Source organism: Sapajus apella, unplaced genomic scaffold (genome assembly GCF_009761245.1).
Source record: "Sapajus apella isolate SASKATOON/1434 unplaced genomic scaffold, GSC_monkey_1.0 scaffold9, whole genome shotgun sequence".
Classification (NCBI taxonomy): domain Eukaryota; kingdom Metazoa; phylum Chordata; class Mammalia; order Primates; family Cebidae; genus Sapajus; species Sapajus apella.
The window spans coordinates 41,591,951-41,612,488 of record NW_022436949.1 but is presented as its reverse complement, the minus strand read 5'-3'; the positions used below and the strand labels follow the sequence as shown (position 1 = coordinate 41,612,488).

General features: G+C 35.4%; 1 protein-coding gene across 5 annotated transcripts in view; it reads left to right on the top strand.

The window, feature by feature from the left end:
* The window catches only part of UGGT2 (UDP-glucose glycoprotein glucosyltransferase 2), a 243,684-nt gene that overhangs the window by 189,441 nt on the left and 33,705 nt on the right, over positions 1-20,538 (top strand). For 4 of the 5 annotated variants that reach the window (XM_032277500.1, XM_032277501.1, XM_032277502.1 and 1 more), the window contains 7 exons: positions 771-855; positions 5,611-5,696; positions 9,045-9,140; positions 11,424-11,508; positions 13,858-14,040; positions 15,829-15,989; positions 16,603-16,717. In XM_032277500.1, coding sequence (XP_032133391.1) covers positions 771-855; positions 5,611-5,696; positions 9,045-9,140; positions 11,424-11,508; positions 13,858-14,040; positions 15,829-15,989; positions 16,603-16,717 — 811 coding nt within the window. Of the gene's footprint in view, positions 1-770; positions 856-5,610; positions 5,697-9,044; positions 9,141-11,423; positions 11,509-13,857; positions 14,041-15,828; positions 15,990-16,602; positions 16,718-20,538 lie in introns of those variants that run through there. The other variant, XM_032277503.1, reaches the window with a different exon arrangement.

Here is a 20,538-nt window from a genome sequence, read left to right as displayed (position 1 = left end):
ACTCACCAGGTGTTGATTTTGGAAAAATGTTAAAAGTATATATTATATATAACAACTCAAAAGTAGCTACTAATTTGACATCTGATTGCTTCCCCTTCAACAAAATTCAACTTTATTGTAAATATGATAGAATTTTTCAGTCCATAGTAAAAATAGTTAGAAAAAATAATTATCAAGCACAGTTGTCATATTTGTTTAAGCAGTTTTAAAAATTAGAGAAAAAACTGCATTATATGTAATACAAAATGGAAACACTCAAGTGATGCAGATGGACACTGTAGACACATTTTCAGTCTCGTTAGTTTAAGATGTACTTCAAAGTTTGGCATTTGAAAATGGCTGGTGGATATTAAAAAGTTGTTGGGTAATGTACAACTCCTTTGGTATAGGAAAAACTTACTTTGAAGTCTAAAAATTGTAATTATCATTGCAGTATATCAGGGATATGAAAGATTTTAGTTTTATGATAGCATGGTACATAACAGCAAAGATAAGCCATAATTTGAACTTTCTGAGTGATTGGGTAGTATTGAATTTAATGAGTTGCTTTTGTACAATTTTAAATGTGTACTAAGCTAATATTTATTGGATAATTTTGAAAAATCTGGCATATTGTATCTTAATTGACTGTAAAAAACAGAAAAACGTGATATATGCAGTAGTGATGTTGGACTTAGGTTTATTGCAAAATGAGTTTATTCTGTTATTTATGCCATCATAATTGTATGTCTATTCTTGAATTAATTATGGACACATTTTTCTACTTTCAGGCATGAAGGAACTGACTCTCAAGCAGACCTAGGAGATGTCATTGTCTTATTAAACAGCTTCAAAAGCAAGATCCTGGAAGTAAAAGTATGTGGGGCAGAGCTCTTTATAGGCTCGGTTCTTAAGAATTATCTTCTTTGCTTTTTAATTTATTTATTTTACAATCAACTTTACAATTTTACAACCTAAAATGGTATAATTGAACTCCAGCAGTAAAAAAGGAAGAGGATTAAGTTCAAAATGGAAAACTGAACTGGAAGATAGAAGAATTTTTTTTTACATTATAACTTAACTATATCTACACCTTATGTGTAGCCAAATTACGTTACAAATTGTACTCTAGAGATGAGATCAAGAACAATCACTGAAAAAATTAGTCCTAAAAAGAAAAGGTGATGTTTCTTTTCTTAAGAAGGGAGAGAAAGGGAATTTTTAATGATGGCAGATGTTATTTTTTTGGACCAACCCTCCTGCTTAAAACTAGTTAAAATATTAGATAAAATTTTTTTTAAATCTTAAGAACAATGAGGAACTGATAATAATGAAATAATAAAGATAATAAGGAAACACAAAACGAAACTTAAAGGGAAAATAAGAGTCTAGTGAAATAAGCAAGCACAGAAACTCCTCTTGACCCGAGGAAGCTACTGTTGCCCTGGGAACATTTGTTTGTCCTGTCACAGTTTACCATTTTTATTTAATTAGATGGATTAGGGGTCAAAAATTAGAACCCAGAACCCACATAAAGTATGTACTCTATTAGAAGACTCTCTCTACAATAAACTAGCTATGTTTTCAAGGTAAGGATGAAACATAAAAAATTATTCCTCACACAGTCTTTTAGACCAAGTTTGAGTCACCTAAGTAGGCCAGGGAATCCTGAACGTTGAATTGGTGCTAAAATAGTTCTAGATTGATAGGGTATACAGGTATCTGGAAGAGACACCCATAAATCTCTGGAATAAATTACAGTAGCCTAAGCTGCAAATCAAATTTTTCTAGTGTAAAGACCAACTCATGGTCAAAGTTAACCAAATACACAAAACCAGCAGAAAAAGAAAACACACACACAGAGACTCAAGATATTAGAATGATTGGAATAGCCTCTGAAACAGCTGTACTTTGCTTAAAGAAATTAAAGATGAGTTTAAAAATAATTGCAGGAAACAAGAAACTATAAAACATGTACATCAGATTTTTTTTAAAATTAGAACTTTGGAAACTGAGTAATACAATACCAAAATTAATCATTCAATAGATAGCTTTAACATGCCTTCAGAGAAAATTAGCCAGTTAGAATGGCGATCATTAAAAAATCTGGAGACAACAGATGCTGCAGAGGATGTGGAGAAACAGGAACACTTTTACACTGTTCGTGGGAGTGTAAATTAGTTCAACCATTGTGGAAGACAGTGTGGCTATTCCTCAAGGACCTAGAAATAGAAATTCCAGTTGACCCAGCAATCCCATTACTGGGCATATATCCAAAGGATTATAAATCGTTCTACTATAAGGACACATGCACACGAATGTTCATTGCAGCACTGTTTACAATAGCAAAGACCTGGAACCAACCCAAATGCCCATCAATGATAGACTGGACAGGGAAAATGTGGCACATATACACCATGGAATACCATGCAGCCATCAAAATCGATGAGTTTGTGTCCTTTGTAGGGACATGGATGAACCTGGAAACCATCATTCTTAGCAAACTGACACAAGAACACCACATGTTCTCACTCATAGGCGGGTGTTGAACAATGAGAACACATGGACACTGGGAGGGGAGCATCACACACTGGGGTCTGCCGGGGAAATAGGGAAGGGACAGCAGGGGGTGGGGAGTTGGGGAGAGATAGCATGGGGAGAAATGCCAGATATAGGTGATGGGGAGGAAGGCAGCAAATCACACTGCCATGTGTGTACCTATGCAACAATCTTGCATGTTCTTCACATGTACCCCAAAAGCTAAAATTCAATGAAAACAAAAAACAAATGTTTACAAAGGAACAAATTAAAAAAAAAAAAAAAAGGAAATTACTCACTGTTGTCCTAAGTTTGACCATTTTATATCCCCACCAGCAATTCCTGAGAGTTCCAGTTGTTCCACGATTTCCCTTGCAGTTGATTCTTTAACTTTGTCATTCTAATGAGCGTATAGTGGCGTCTCCTCTGGCTTTAATTTGCATTTCTCTGATGATAAATAATGTTAAGTACTTTTTCATGTGTTTATTTGCCATTCCTATATATTCCTTTGTCAAATTTCTGTTTAATTATTTTTCTACTTTTTATTAATTGTTTTTATTGTTGAATTTTAGGAGGGTTTTTTTTTTTTTTTTTTTCATATTCTGGTTACAAGTTACCCATGCCATCCCTCAAATAAAATATTTTCTCTCATTAAAAGAAAACAGCGAGTTGGGAGATAGGCCTAAAAAAGTGTACCAAATGCAACAGTGACAGAAAAAATGAAAATATAGCATAGAGTATTAAAACACACACACACACACACACACACACACACAATGTGAAAGTCTAAGATTACTAGGAGTGGATTTAAAACTGGCTCTGCCACTCACTAGCTGTGTGACCTTGGACAGATTACTTAATCTCTTTGTCTCATTTCCTCATCTGTAAAACGGGGTTAACAATAGAATCTACTTTATGGGACTGTTATGAAGATAAGATAAAACACTTTATGAATGTTTGTTGGATAAATAAAATTAGTCTAAATAGAATCTCAGAAGATAATCAAAGAATGGGATACAAGTAATACTTGAAGCAATAGTAGCCAAGAATTTTTATGAATTGATGAAAGGTACCAATTACAAATATTCGACAGCCTACCCATACCTAGGTCTTTCAGCAGTTTTTTTCTTTTTGTGTTTTGGGTTTTTTTGAGATGGAGTCTCACTCTGTCTCCCAGCCTGGGGTGCAGTGGCCTGAGATCTTGGCTAACTGCAACCTCCATTTCCCAAATTCAAGTGATCCTCCTGTTTCAGCTTCCCAAGTAACTGGGACTACAGGCATGTGCTACCATGCCTGGCTAATTTTTATGTGTGCATGTATTTTTTGTATTTCTAGTAGAGGCAGGGTTTACTGTGTTGGCCAGGCTGGTCTTGAACTCCTGACCTCAAGTGATCCAACCACCTCAGCCTCTCAAAGTGCTGGGATTACAGGTATGAGCCACCACGCCAGCCACCTTCAGTTTCTTTTCTAATAACACAGTTTTGTCTCCTAACCATCTCTCTCTCTCTCAGAATTACAGTAAAAAGATAGAAAAACAGAGAGGAGAAAAGATAAGCAACATAGAGGATCAGCCCATGAAATCCAGTAGCCTACTAAGAGGAACTCCAGAAAGTACAGAGAAGATGGAGGAGGGAAAGTGTCTAAAGCTGAGAGAGAAAAATGTTCATGTCAAAAGAGTCCACAAATTACCAAGTAGAATGAATGAAAATGGCCCACATAAGATCCTAATAGCTACTAAGAAGAAAAAGTGGGTCACTGCAATATAATGACCCTTAACACTAGCACCAGAATTTCATTTTCAAAATACTTAGATGTTGACAGCAAAACAAAGGTTTCAGTGTTTTGAGGAAAATAATTTAAACCTAAGATTCTATATCTAGCTAAATTCTTAATCAAATGTGAAGGCAAAAAGTTTCTGTAGTGTGAGGACTTTTTCATACCCCTTCTTGAAGACATTTGGCAGTACAATGAAGATGAAGATCAAGAAAGAAGATAGGTAGTTCAAGAAATGGTGAAACTAATCTGTAAACCAATGTAAAGAAAATCTAGAAAGAAACAGTTAATTGTTGAACTTTAAGAAAAATGTCTTCAGGTAAACAAGAATTCCAGACAATTAGATAACATGAGTAACAAACTGAAAAAGATTGTGTCTCTGATAAAGAAGACATATTTGTATACCTCCCCACAAGAAAAAATAAGAACAATGAAATTCCAGGAAAAAGATAGTCCTCTGCTGGTGGAATGTAAGAAAGGACAATTCATCTGAACTAGCAAGAAGTCTTCTAGGAGAGACACAGTGACCATAGGAGGAAACTAACTATTCTGTACTATGCTAAAACTGTAACTGTACAAAGGAAATAGAATTTTAGTAGCTTTTCAGACTCATCAATGGTTAATCTTTACATTGTCATGATAAACACTTTTTACTGATTTTCTTGTTTTTGAATCACTGTAGCAAAATGCAACAGATACATTTATGTTTACTGAACTAACGTAAATGTTATCTATATTTACAAATGCTAAAGTCAAGGTTTAACTAACGTAAGTTGGGAGGTAGAGGGAAAGCATAGAAATAGTGGTGTCCTTGTCTAATACACAGAATATACAAGAGAAACTGTTGGGATTGTGGGAATAAAAAAAAATAAGAGATTTAAATATTATCTAAAGTGACAAAAAAATACTTAGAAGAACTGAAGATAAACATATTACTACCAAAATTTCCAGACAAATAGGGAAAGGGAAGGATGACAATAAGTGAGGTATTTATCTGTCATCACAAAGAATGAATAATGTCTAAACTCTGAATTCAGAAATACTACTAGATAATGCCTAAAAGCTGGTAAATTAATAAACATAAGTGTAAGCACATTATTTAGCAATATGGAGGTGACCATCGAAGAAACTAAACAGAGGTTGACTTGATAGTTGAAGACCAGATTGTTTACAACATTGTGCTAAGATATTGCCTGTCTTTGGTTACTGCAACTATCCATCTTAGATTTCCAATGGTAATTTTGCCCGTATATTTTACTTTCTAACCACACAGCATGAAATGTAAAGCAGCCAAATTCTAATTTTTACCATGCTATCTAGGTGAAAAAAAAACCAGATAAAATTAAGGAAGATATCCTTAACGATGAAGATGAAAAAACAAAAGGAATGTGGGATTCCATTAAAAGGTAATTACTAATGAATATTTTAACACATAACTAGATTGATCCAGAAGTCTAGTATGTGGAAGTTCCACAGGTAGTAAAAATTTAAGTAAAGCAGAGGCCCTCCAATCTAGGAGGGATAATATAAATACATAAATGTTACTGCTGTGTGCAAGATAGAAAACTAGAGCTGTAAGACAGATGAAAATAAAATACAAACTAATGGAGAAAAATGATACATCTGATTACAAGGAACCTCAGGAAATACTCCTTGGAGGAGTGGCAAAGATCTGTTTTAAAGGACAGACAGGATTTCAAAAGTTAAAGATTGAGTGGAGGTGGTTACATGAAGGCAAAAAGATTGGATGTGTTCCTCAAAAGAAAGTAGCCTAGCGGCTGGGCGCGGTGGCTCACGCCTATAATCCCAGCACTTTGGAAGGCCGAGGCGGGTGGATCACGAGGTCAAGAGATCGAGACCATCCTGGTCAACAAGGTGAAACCTCGTCTCTACTAAAAATACAAAAATTAGCTGGGCATGATGGTGCGTGCCTGTAGTCCCAGCTACTCGGGAGGCTGAGGCAGGAGAATTGCTTGAACCCAGGAGGCGGAGGTTGCAGTGAGCTGAGATCGTGCCATTGCACTCCAGCCTGGGTAACAAGAGCGAAACTCCATCTCAAAAAAAAAAAAAAAAAAAAAAAAGAAAAAAAAGTAGCCTAGCTAGGTGCAACTTGAAAATAATAGGGAATCTTTATGTTAGATGGAGACCTATATTAGTTTTATTGTTTAAAAAGGAACAGATGCCAGGAGTAACGGCTCACACCTGTAATCCTAGCACTTTCAGAAGCTATGGCAGGAGGATTGCTTGAGCCCAGGAGTTCAAGAGTAGCCTGGGCAACATAGCAAGACCCCATATCTACAAAATATTTAAAAATCATCCAGTCACAGTGGCATACGTCTGTAGTTCAAGTTACTCAGAAGGCTGAGGTGGAAGGATTGCTTGAGTATGGGAGATCAAAGTTGCAGTAAGCCAAGATCATACCACTGCACTCCAGCCTGGATGACAGAGTGAGACCCTGTCTTGAACAACAAACAAACATAAGGAATATATTGGCTCAGATACCTAAAGAATCCAGAAGTACACCTGGCATTGGCCACTGGGTGATGTGGTGTGAAAATAGTCTTTTTCCATCTCTTAGGTCTACTGTTTCTGTGTCACCTCCATTTTAAGATAGACTTTTTTTTTTTTTTGGAGATGGAGTCTTGCTCTGTCGCCTGGCTGGAGTGCAGTGGCACAATCTCAGCTCACTGCAACCTCTGCCTCCTGAGTTCAAGTGATTCTTCTGCCTCAGCTTCCCAAGTAGCTGGGACCACCTACTACGTGCCACCATGCCTGGCTATTTTTTGTATTTTTAGTAGAGATGGGGTTTCACCATGTTGGCCAGGATGGTCTCGATCTCTTGACCTCGTGATCTGCCCGCCTCGGCCTCCCAAAGTGCTGGGATTACAGGCGTGAGCCTCCGTGCCCGGCCTAAGAGAGGCTTTTAAAAGTAAAAGTGTACTATCTCCGATGGAAGGAAGTTGCCTCTTTCCAAACAGTACCAGCAAAAGTTCCAAGGCTGACTCATGGCTTCAGCTATAGCTGTGTGTCCTAAACTGAACTGATTTCTGTGACTGATGACCAAGCTGGAGTCACATGCCTACTTCTAGAATTGGTGGGAAGGCCTGTCCCGCCTAAACCTCATAGAATGATACGGGAGGAAGAATGATTCCCCCTAGAATACCAGGTTGTTAGTAGAAGCGGAACAGATATTAGGTGAGCAAAAACAAAAGCTGTCTCCTGTAGATGCATATTGTAAAGAAATTTGAATGTCTATTTTACAGATTTGAATCTAATGTGAACTATGATGGCAAACCACTGATCATTTTGATCAAAGATAAGAAATAGAAATGTTAGCCAAAATAGATTTAACAACTAAAACGTGTTTGATTATACCAGTCAAAAGCACTTCCACCATTTTGGATGTTGCCCAGTTTAAGCCTCTTTTTCTATAGTTGACTCCTTGTTTGGTAAGAAAAATCATGTTGCTGTCACAGCATGTGCTTTGAACAAGTTACTGATAGAGAAAGAATCAAGTCTACTCGTTCTGGGATGATTTGGAGGGTAGGTATGTTTGACAGGGGATAATAGAATAGAATCTGAGCAATTTTAAGATTATCTGTCCAAAAGCTTCCATGAAAATTAGAAGATAGAAATAAGAATGTTTAAAGATAACTGTTCAATTATGGTATAACCACTTTCTATATAAAAAGAAAAGCAAAATAATGCTTCATTAGAAACAGTAAGTTTTTGGGACATTAACTGCTCCAGATACATAGTATTGTGCATCTTATGATGCTTTGACTTTTTTCATCATAGTTTTAGTCCCAACTTAGAATGATTATTTTTTCTTGCCATTGAATCAACTTATTTTCTTAGTTGGGGGATTATAAGGCTTGAAAAATACTTCTGTCATAACAATTCATATTTGGCAAAATACCTTTAAAGATGATTGTAAGTTGTTGAACAAATTTTAGTCATTCTAAATATCTGTTTATATCTAAAATATTTTTAAATAAATGTTAAATAGGAAGAAAAAGATGGATTTATACATTTTAAATACTGCAGATAAAAGATTCATTTTTGCATATGAAATGGGCCTATACAAAAATGAAATGGATCTGGTCTAGCTCCAAAAATGTAATGAAAATGACTACTGGGCCCAGATGAAGCTACCATGATATAAACCAGTGAGTAGACATGGCTCCCTGGTGCCTTCTTTGTCATGGAAGTCATCCAGAGTACCAAGAGGGTACTCCATACCCTGCATGGAGGAGAAAATCTGCTTGGGCAGAGGAGCTCCAAGTTGCAGGTGGTTTAAAAATATTTTAGCCTGGGGAGCCCCATCAGCAGCCCTCACACACCTACCCTGTTACTACATAAATTCTTGCTGTGCTATAGCTCCACACTTCCATATTCTGTTTCTTCTTCATTATTGGCCTGTTTAAAGTTTCAGTACACTAGATACTGCTGTGTCAGGCTGTAATTCACTCTTTGTTCTCAAAACAACCTTTGGCAACTCACAAAATTCAAAAATACCAGCCAATTAACCTAGAAACAATTACATTCCATGTTACAAATTTTTTAAAAATTTATAAAGCTTCAAATGATACTAATTGTCAATTCAATATTAATTTATTTGTAAATATACAGTATTTATACTTGAATAATTCTTTTGAAATACATTTCTGTATTTATTGCTTGTATTTAGTATTTATGCATACAAAGTATCCTTATGTATATTTAAGAAATATCAATTACTTTTTTATTCCAAGTTTCACAGTAAGGTTGCATAAAGAAGACAAAAAGGAAAAAGATGTCCTAAACATTTTTTCAGTTGCTTCAGGTCATTTATATGAACGCTTTTTAAGGTAGGTATATTTTTTAGCCTTATATTTTGAAAAAGAAATACATTTACATGGTTCAAATTTCAAAAAGAAAAAGGAATATACGCTGGAACAAAAACCTCCCACCTCTGCCTCCTTAATACTGCATTCCTTTTCTCACAGGAAACTCATAGTATTATTTTTATATCCTGCTAAAGAGATACACACACACATATGTAAATATATATGTGTGTATATTTATTTATTTCAGTTTTTTAAGTTATTTTACCCAAATAGTAATAATATGCTACTTTACACCTTGCTTTTTTTTTTTTTACTTAAAATTATGAGGTAAGCATATTTAAATATGAAATTTCATGAGTTTGGCTTGATTTGGAATATTGGTTTTCTTTATATATTTTATTGCACTTTAGTTTCTGGGTTACATGTGAATAATATGCAAGATTGCTGTATAGGTACCTACGTGGCAAAGTGGTTTGCTGCCTCCATCCCCCCCGTCACCTGTATCTGGCATTTCTCCCCATGTTATCCCTCCCCAACCTCCCTTCCCCCCGCTGTCCCTCCCCTCTTCCCTCCCAACAGACCCCAGTTTGTGATGCTCGCCTCCCTGTGTCCATGTGTTCTCATTGTTCATTACCCACCTGTAAGCGAGAACATGCAGTGTTTTATTTTCTGTTCTTGGGTCAATTTGCTGAGAATGATGGTTTCCAGATTCACCCATGTCCCTACAAAGGACACAAACTCATAATTTTTATGGCTGCATAGTATTCCATGATGCATATGTGCCACATTTTCCTTGTCCAATCTATCATCGGTGGGCATTGGGTTGGTTCCAGGTCTTTGCTATTGTAAACAGTGCTGCAGTGAACATACGTTTGCATATGTCTTTATAATAGAACAATTTATAATCCTTTGGATATATACCCAGTAATGGGATTGCTGGGTCAAATGGAATTTCTGTTTCTAGGTCCTTGAGGAATCGCCACACTGTTTTCCACAATGGTTGAACTAATTTACACTCTCACCAACAGTGTAAAAGTGTTCCTATTTCTCCACATCCTCTCCAGCATCTGTTGTCTCCAGATTTTTTAATGATCGCCATTCTAACTGGCGTGAGATGATATCTCAATGTGGTTTTAATTTTCGTTTCTCTAATTACCAGTGATGATGAGCATGTTTTCATATGTTTGTTGGCCTCATAAATGTCTTCTTTTGAAAATGTCTGTTCATATCCTTTGCCAACTTTTGAATGGGTTTGTTTGTTTGTTTTTCCTATAAATCTGTTTTAGTTCTTTGTAGATTCTGGATATTAACTCTTTGTCAGATGGGTAGATTGCAAAAATTTTTTTCCACTCTGTTGGTTGCCGGTTCACTCTAATTGTTTCTTTTGCTGTGCAGAAGCTCTGGAGTTTAATGAGATCCCATTTGTCTATTTTGGCTTTTGTTGCCAATGCTTTTGGTGTTTTACTCATAAAGTCATTGCCTATGCCTATGTCCTTAATGGTTTGCCTAGGTTTCCTTCTAGGGTTTTTATGGTATTAGGCCTTATGTTTAAGTCTTTAATCTAACTGGAGTTAATTTTAGTGTAAGGTGTCAGAAAGAGATCCGGCTTCTGCTTTCTGCACATGACTAGACAGTTTTCTTCAAGACTGCAAATAGATATTTTGTAAATGACAGGTAAGAGAATACATATATATGTATGTATGTGGTAAATTGTCTTTTTCCATTGAATAATAATTTGTTTTATAAAAAGGAAGGGGGTAAGAGGAGAAATACCTATTGCAAAGTACAGAAGGCTATTTTTAAACAGTTTATATAGAAAGGTCACAGAGAATGACTCAAATATTTGACTTATAGCATTGATATATTAAATTGGAACTTTAGATAAATTTGTATCCTTTCCATTCAGAGGTTTAGGTTAGCAAACCAAATTACTCATCCAGTGAATTCGTCAATATAGACAGATCATTCAGCTCTTCAGGGTTTGTAGACTTAATCACACAGTCATAGGCAACTGGGACCAGATGAAGTTACTATGATGTATATGTATTCATCCTTACACATTACATACTTGATAAACCATATTTTGGTGTATTTCTTAACATTTCATTGTGAAAACCTTCGAATTCATACCTTCAATTATTTTTAAAACTTTTAAAAAGATCTGTATGACAAACCTGCATGTTCTGCACATATATCCCAGAACTAAAGTAAAATTAAAAAATTAAAATTAAACATTTCAACATTTAAAAAGTAATATGAACTGTTAATGCTAATGTATATTGGGTTTAATATTCTTTTATGCAGAATTATGATGCTTTCTGTTTTACGTAACACCAAAACACCAGTGAAGTTCTGGTTTCTAAAAAATTATCTCTCACCGACATTTAAAGTAAGTACATAGCTCTTTTTGTAGAATGGTTAATGTTTAAATAGTAAATTATTTGTATCATTGTAAGTTAATATGACATTTCTCTTTTCAGAATGAGCTTCTAAATTGTATATTTTAAATATTATTTTTAATAAATTTTGAAAGAGTATTTAGTATTACCTAGCTTAGGAAAAATTCTGTGCATTTTTAATTTAGAGATGTTTAAAGGAGAGGACAGTAGAAGACTGTATATTTTTAAGTAAAATCAAAATCAGACTGACTAATAGTTTTTCAAGATAATGAATAATTAAATACAATTTGACAATTGAGAATATATACAGATTTTTAATTAAAAAATTGATTCTGTCATTTTGCAAAGATAGTAGAAGCAGTAGTAGTATCAAGAAAATACAAAGACTGTACCATAGAAAATAGTTTTATAGTACTGAAAACAAAAAAGCTCTTTCATCTATGTAGCGTATTGATTGCTGGGCACCATGATCTGAGGCATATTACATTCAGAAGATTTCAGGTGATCAACATCTATCACCCTTTCCTTAGCCCCACCCTCCTGCTGCAAAGTATACTCTTGTTTCTTCCTATTCTCACCACAGCATAATCAAACTCCATGAAATTTAGTGACTCAACAGCAATTTGGTATCTCATTCAATAGCATTTCAAAGGAGTTTGTTTTCTAGACCAAAAGCAGTGGGAAAAGCAGAAATAAAACTAGCCAAGCATGGTTTTATTCCATAATATTTCTAGGCATGATGCCAAGTGTTTAACTGACATTCAGTCGTTTTAAAAACAATCCCATGTGATGTGAAAACCAAGATTCAAAAAGTATGTAACTAGCCTGCACAGTTGAGAAACCACCTTTAGATTCAGCAACTTGCTAGAAGGATTCATAGAATTCCAAAAAAACAGCTATACTCACAGTTACAGTTTATTATAGCAAAAGGACCCAAAATCAGCGGGTAAACATAGGCATTCTCATTAGGCAGAAAATTCCAATGGTAGAGGATACCTCCCGGGAAATAGGGTGAAGGGCCATACCTTTCTCTGAGCAAGAATCATCCTTTATAACATAGGCCTGAGATGAAACAGCTAATTAGAAACTAAGATTTCCACCAACAGTGTCCTCCTGTGCTCATTTGACAGTAGACATCAGTTTATGTAGGATTAAATCCTCCCTTATTCAGTCAGATAAAGAACCATAAATATAGAAAAGAAGTTATGTTATTTTCCTAATTTTTAACATATTATCCTAGTAGTCAGACACTGAATAAGGGAGGATTTAATCCTACATAAACTGAGATAGAAAAATCTAAAGATTCTCTTATCAGGAAAAGATATTATTCAACAGAATAATAGTGCTATGTCTGGATTAGAAAGTCTTGTTCCACTGCATGGCCAAAAGAAATACCATATTTTAACACATATTTGATGAAAGAAAAAAAATATTTTTTCTAATTTATCTGAATGTTTTGTTTTATTTTGAAACCAAAATAATGACTCCTAGCAGCTGTTCTAGCCAAAATTTCAAGATTTCATTTCACAGATAAAATTGGTGCTTCTTGCATTTAAAAAAACATATTTTAAATCTACATTGTTCTTACAAAATCAGAGAAAAAAATTAAACATATAACTAGCAACTAGTTTCAAATAAGAATCTAGTGGTAAAACACAAATTCTCTATTTGCTAATTCATCTTTTCCAACTCCTTTTCTATTCTCCCTTTCAATATGTGAGTTCTTGAACTAAATTTAACCAACAGTGTATTTCATTAACTGCTTCTGCTTTAAACAGGAAATAAGCTACTTCTAATCGTATAAGATGCTGAATCAATATGAAATATTCAGACCATAATCACTACTTTGTATTTTAAATCTTTGAATTAAATTATGGTATATCTCAAACATGAAACTCCTGTACAGAATCTGTTTTATAAGTTTAGAACTTAGTTTGTGTTTTTGGTATCCGCTCTTCATCTTTACATCTCTGACCAACCAACCTGTTGACAAATACAGGAACTATTTGATATGTAGGTGTTGCAAGATCCAGAGGCTTTATTTTAGTCAATTTTCTTAAGCCAAATAAGCTTGGTAAATAATATTAGTGCATTTATTTTTAATGACTTATTTATAATTTAAACTATTTAAATTTTATAGTTTTATTTATACTTGTGTTTTCATATTTGTTAGCATTTTCATATATCTCATTAATAGGTATGTTATATAAGTAGTATTTCGACAACTTGCCAATTAGTTTATAACAATTTATAACACACTCTACCTTTTTAATGTTAATTTTTTTTCTCTTAAAACCACTTTCCCTTAAACATACTGTTTGATTTGTGTGTGTTTTTAGGAAGTAATTCCTCACATGGCTAAGGAATATGGATTCCAGTATGAACTAGTTCAATATAGGTGGCCCCGCTGGCTTCATCAACAGACTGAAAAACAAAGGATTATTTGGGGTTACAAAATTCTTTTTCTTGATGTTCTTTTCCCACTAGCAGTGGACAAAATCATTTTTGTTGATGCTGACCAGGTAATAAAATTAACTAGTTTTTAGTAATACTCAAACATTTTTTATGCTTCTATCTTAATATAGGAAATTAATTCATGTTGGTCATGTTTATTATCTTCATTATTGTGCTTAAGATGAGATTGTGATATATAAGCAAAGTGCCTTTAAAAACAAAAAGTGAGAATTCTAGGGGAAAATTGAAGGTATTGTAAGAAGTACCATTTATCATTTCGGACATAGAGGTTTTCTCTCAAGTAGTAGTTTTTTAAGTTTGAGAATTAAAAGTAAAATGCTTACATTAGTCATAATAAGAGTAGTTAAATAAGTTCCTGTGAATATGAGCTGATATTTGGAATTTCTTGTTGCTAGAAAAGTTAGCAGTTACATGTAACTCTCATTCTTCCACCTTCAACAGCATCCTTTCCCATTCAACCCATAACCAAATTCTCATCACTCTACCATTTAAGGAAAAGAGCATTTTAAATTTGGCCAACTTAATGCCTCTAGTCCCAGCACTTTGGGAGGCCGAGGAGGTGAAGAAAGTTTGAGCCAAGCAATTCGAGGTCACAGTGAGCTATAATCATGCCACTGCACCCCAGCCTGGGTGACAGAGTGAGACCCTATCTCTAAAAATAAAAATAAATACATTTGGCCAAAAAAACTAAGGCCCTCTGCTTTTAAAATTTATATGTCCAAAAATTATGACTTTTCCTTTTTCCCTCTCATTGCTTTTGAATCATTAGTGGGAAAACATATTTGAAAATGTACCAAATTTCTAAGAAAAACAGTAGTATGTAAATGGAAATATAAATTAAATGCATAAGTTAGAATTTATGTGAAACAAAAAGTATCTTTTTAAGTGCTATATTAGAATTTACTCATATTCTAAACTCTTGCTATTTTTCTACTCTATTCCAAATTGATAAATATGAAATATTACAATGAAAACTAAGAAAATAGGTAAGTGGAAATGATGAAGTAAGCATTTGTAAACATACTTTTTTTTTTTTAAAGAGACAGGATTTCACTCTGTCATCCAGGCTGAAGTGCAGTGCCACAGTCATAGCTTACTGCAGCCTCAGACTCCTGGGTTCAAGCCATCCTCCTACCTCAGCATCCTAGTAGCTGGAACTCCAGGTGCACACCACCATGCCTAGCTAATTTTTTAAATTTTTTTGTAGAGACCAGACTGGATCTCACTATGTTGCCCAGTCTGGTCTCGAACTCCTGGCCTCAAACAATCCTCCCATCTTAGCCCCACATATAATATCTAATGTGATTCTTTCTCCTACCTTTCCTTCAATATGTACACTAATATTTTTCTAGAAGGTTTGAGTCTATTAAAAAATAAATTGATATTCTTTTATTCAAGCTATTTAGAGTAATTGAGAGATTTTTATTTATGATTTAAACTTATATTTGCAAATATACAATAATGGAGATTTGTCATTATTTTGTATTACTAATTCAAAATTAATAATACAAATTATTAATTTAAGAAACTAAGAGCTCTGCAGTATGTAATATTTAATCCCTTCCCCAAATGTCTGATACATTAAATGCCTTGTTTATAAATGACATGACAAAATTTTCTTATTGGTGAGACCACCATCTTAAAAGACTAGGAATATAAATTTTAATTTACTTTTAACCTGTAAGGACAAGAGGAATAAATGTTAAATTCACTAAATTTATACTACATGAAAGCTCTTTGGATTTCTATAATACGGTAATAATGATTTGAGATTCTCATTAAAAAGGTTTATGTTATTTACAGTCTTTATCAAAGACTCTATTTTAATTATTTAGATTGTAAGACATGATCTAAAAGAACTTCGAGATTTTGATCTGGATGGAGCTCCTTATGGGTATACTCCATTTTGTGATAGCCGCAGGGAAATGGATGGATATCGTTTCTGGAAAACAGGATACTGGGCATCACATCTTTTAAGAAGGAAATACCATATCAGGTAAGAAAAGTCATACCCTTACAATTTAGTAAGTAAATAATATATTCAATTACAACTTTCCATTTTCTTTAAAATTACACAATAAAACCAACCAATTACATAGTGTTTATTTCATGCCACTCTTGTAAGTCTTTACATATATTATAAAATCTTTATGACAGTCTTTTGAGATACTGTTATCTTCATTTTGTGTATGTGGAAACTTAGGCATACAGCATTTATGTAACTTGCCCGGGCTTACCCTGCTAGTGTGTAACTGAGCTAGTTAAACCCAATAATATGGCTCCTAACTACTCCAGAAGATTTAAACTTGGCTTGTCAGATAAAATTAAGATTCTTTCTTCAAAGGTTCATAGCCTTTTGTAAGGCCATGAGTTTCATGACAACTTGGAAACGCTTGGGGTGACCCCAAAAGATTATGGGTTCCACCAAAATTAAAACAAACTTAAAACCCCTTGGAAATAGTATTAGACATTAGGAGCAAATTTATAAAAATATTGTTATTAGATCCTAGGATATCTATAGTTAATACCATCACTGTAGTCATCCACTGGGGGGAAATAAAACTAAAGCTACATAAAAATAGGCTATCAAGAAGTATTCATTTTTGCAGTGCTTTATACGTAGTGGATCTCAAGAAGTTCAGAAGAATTGCAGCAGGTGACAGGCTCAGAAGCCAGTACCAAGCTCTCAGTCAAGATCCGAACAGTCTTTCAAACCTAGATCAGGTAAGCAAAATGTTCACAGAATAATTTTCAGTATGTATACATAGACTGCTCCAGCTCCCTGCTCATAAATTTTAAAGCCCTATTATTTTGAGCTTTTTTCTCAAGTTTTTGCCACTTATGGAATCATCTATTGGGTATCTCTACTTATACATAATTTTTATACCTCAAGCTCAACATTTTCTAAACAGATAGTATTTTATCCTCACTTTTCCATTCTCAAACCTCTTCTTTCTACTTTATGCCCTATCTTAGTTACCCTCTGTATTAGTCTGTTCTCATGCTGCTGATAAAGACATACCCAAGATGAGATAACTTATAAAGGGAAGAGGTTTAATGGGCTCATAGATCTCCATGGCTGGGGAGGCCTCAGGAAACTTACAATCATGGCAGAAGGGAATGCAAACATGTCCTTCTTCACACGGTGGCAGGAGAGAGAATGAGTGCCCAGCGAAAGGGGAAGCCCCTTTTAAAACCATCAGACTCATGAGAACTCACTATCAAGAGAACAGGATGGGGGAAACCACCCCCATGAGTCAATTATCTCCACCTAGTCCCTCCTACAGCAGGTGGGGATTATGCGAATTAATCATGATGAGATTTAGGTGGAGACACAGCCAAACCATATCACCCTCTTTTTCTTACTCTCTTCCATCATTATTTAAACATGCTCAAATCTCTCTCTCTGATCTTTTTTTTTTTTTTTTGAGACGGAGTTTCTCTCTTGTTACCCAGGCTGGAGTGCAATGGTGTGATCTCAGCTCACCGCAACCTCCGCTTCTTGGGTTCAGGCAATTCTCCTGCCTCAGCCTCCTGAGTAGCTGGGATTACAGGCATGCGCCACCATGCCCAGCTAATTTTTTTGTATTTTTAGTAGAGACGGGGTTTCACCATGTTGACCAGGATGGTCTCTCTCTGATCTTTAAGACAAACTCCCTTTATCCAGTGCACCCCTACCCTGATATTGCCTTAACGTTTTCTTTCACCTCACTAGTACTATTTTCCTAATATCCTATCAAGTTCCTCATTATTGCATCTGAAACATTTTAGATAATTTAAGCAGAAGCAAAAGACTCTGTAGCTCATAATCCCTACTCTTTTTCCTTATTTTTGTCATAACCGTGTATGTTCTTTCATTCATCTGATGAATACCTGCTATGTGCTAGGTACTCTCCTATCACCTCAGACATCAAAAACAAAAACAGGATTTTTTTTTAGCTCATGATGTTTTCATTCTAGTAGGAAAATAAAATTTAAAAGTAAATAATATTTAAAGATAATAAATGTTTTGGAGAAAAAAAAAAAAACAGGAAAGCATGATAGTGAGTTCAGAATAGTGAATAGGCCTGGGGCTTGCAGGTATAAATTGAGTGGCCATATGTCCCTATGAAGATGACTTTTGAGTGCATTTTAGATGGAGGCATAAAGGCTGACAGTGCAGCTGTCTTTGAGTATTCCCGGCCAAAGGGAATATCTAATACAAAGGTCCCCAGGTGGGAGTGGGCCTTCCATGTTTGAGGAATAGCAAGTCAGCATGGTTAGGGATAAAGATGAGGGGAGTAAAGTGAAAATGAAGGAAAAGAGGTAACACAGGCTCCAGATAAAGTAGAAAGCTTAGTAGTCTCTTTTTTAAAAAATCCAGTAAGTGAGAAATTATATGTCAAAAAATGAATGAGTTATTCAAGACCACACTGGTAAGAAACTGATTTTGTAAAATCATTCTTGAAAATTGGGAGCTCTTCAAATATATATGTGTATACATACAAAATAGGGTCTCTTCACTATTGCCAGTTAGTAGAAAACTGACTTGGGGTCTTCAGCAAACCTCAATAACATGCAAGATTTCAATTAGGAAAACCACATTTTTGGTAATTCTTAATAATTCTTAATAATTAATAATTTTACCAATGTGTTATTTATAAGGAACCCCTAGTCTTACATATGAATGAAAGTCTATGAAGTTGCCTGTTATCTGCCTATGGACAACTGAAGAAAGGATTCTTTTTCAAGCTGTCCAGGAAATGTCTGAAGTGTTCTCCCAGTATTGCGTTACCACATTTTAGGGAATCTTGTCCTTACTCAAAGGTAGTTTGGCTGCCAGTCCCTCCAGCCACTTAACACTTCTCAACAAAATCAAAATATCTTTTTTCTTAGGTGAAAATGTGTAGTGAGCACTTCTTGTTTGTTTTTATGTGTGCTCTTTGCAGCATGGATGTTTTCAACCTCTCCTTTCTTGACACTCTGTGATGGCTTCCATGTCAGACCTAACCGGTTCTTCTTCTTTGACATCTCTGGCTTTCCTGCCACAGTTTTATTGGTGAACTACTTTTCCTCTACTTTTCATTTAAATGTTGCTATTCTCTGCATCTCTGCCCTTGGCCACTTCTCATTCTTTACCATCTCTAGTGGCAATCTTACATCCAATCATGGTTTTAATTTTTATCTTTCTATTAATATTTCCCAAATCTTTTTTTTTATTATTCTTGTCCAGGAAATCTTTTTTTTTCCCATTTATTTATTTTATTGCATTTTAGGTTTTGGGGTACATGTGAAGAACATGCAAAATTGTTGCATAGGTACACACGTGGCAGTGTGATTTGCTGCCTTCCTCCCCATCACCTACATCTGGCATTTCTCCCCTTGCTATCTCTCCCCAGCTCCCCACCCCCCACTGTCCCTCCCCTATTTCCCCCCAACTGACCCCAGTGTGTAGTGTTCCCCTCCCTGTGTCCATGTGTTCTCATTGTTCAACACCCGCCTATGAGTGAGAACATGCGGTGTTTGATCTTCTGCTCTTCTGTCAGTTTGCTGAGAATGATGGTTTCCAGGTTCATCCATGTCCCTAATATTTCCCAAATCTTATCTCTGGCTCTTAGCTTTCCCTTGAATGGCAAACTCCTACTGACATTGCCACATTAATTCCCAAAACTTATCTCAAATTAAAAAGGCAAAAACTCAAGTTCTGGTCCTCTTCCACCATTCCCTATGTCAGCAAATACCACTTAGCTGCCTGTTACAGGTTGGATTACCCATTCTAACATGGAAATTAGCTTGCAGGAAGTTTATTAGGAAGTACTCTCAGGACCAACAACTGTGGAGGAAGGAAGGAAATGAAATTGGGGAAATTTTACAAATTCAATAAAGACCTCAGCTGACTGACCCCACAAGGAGCTCCAAAACTGAGATGGTCCTTCATAGTTTTCAGGACAAGCCTTTATCCCTTCCTATCAACCAATCATTGGATATGGGCTGCCCCAGGTAAGAGAGTGACCTTGGGTGAGACAACTCTTTTCCAGCAGCAGATCCTAGAGATAGCTGACAGCTGAGTAGTACTCCCAAGCAGCTAGGACAATAGTTTTCAGATTTGAATGGAGATCTGGTTGCTGTATCACAGCGTCCACTGTAGTCCACACTGTACTTCATGGAATATACACCTATTGTTTTATAAGTTCAAAGGAAAACTTGTAAGAGGGAGGTTAGTAGAACAAACTTAGTGCATACCTCTGTAACTGGTCAGAAGACCACACGTAGACTCATCATCTCCCTTTACTATCTATTCTAAATTTCCCTAACCTGGTGATACAATGGAGAACCACCAGGACTTAGGAGGGAAAGTAAACATAACTTCCTCAAGAGGGACACTGGGAGTGATGATAAGTGTGGTCACTGCTCTTTTGCCCCCTTGGACTGGTGTAATTTTTCCACATGGTAACACAGCACCATAAAATGGTTGTTGATATAGAATATAATACTGCATCTGTAGGATGGCACCTTACCTTTGCAAGGATTTGTCTCCAAACTGGCACCTCTGCTGTGCCCTTAGT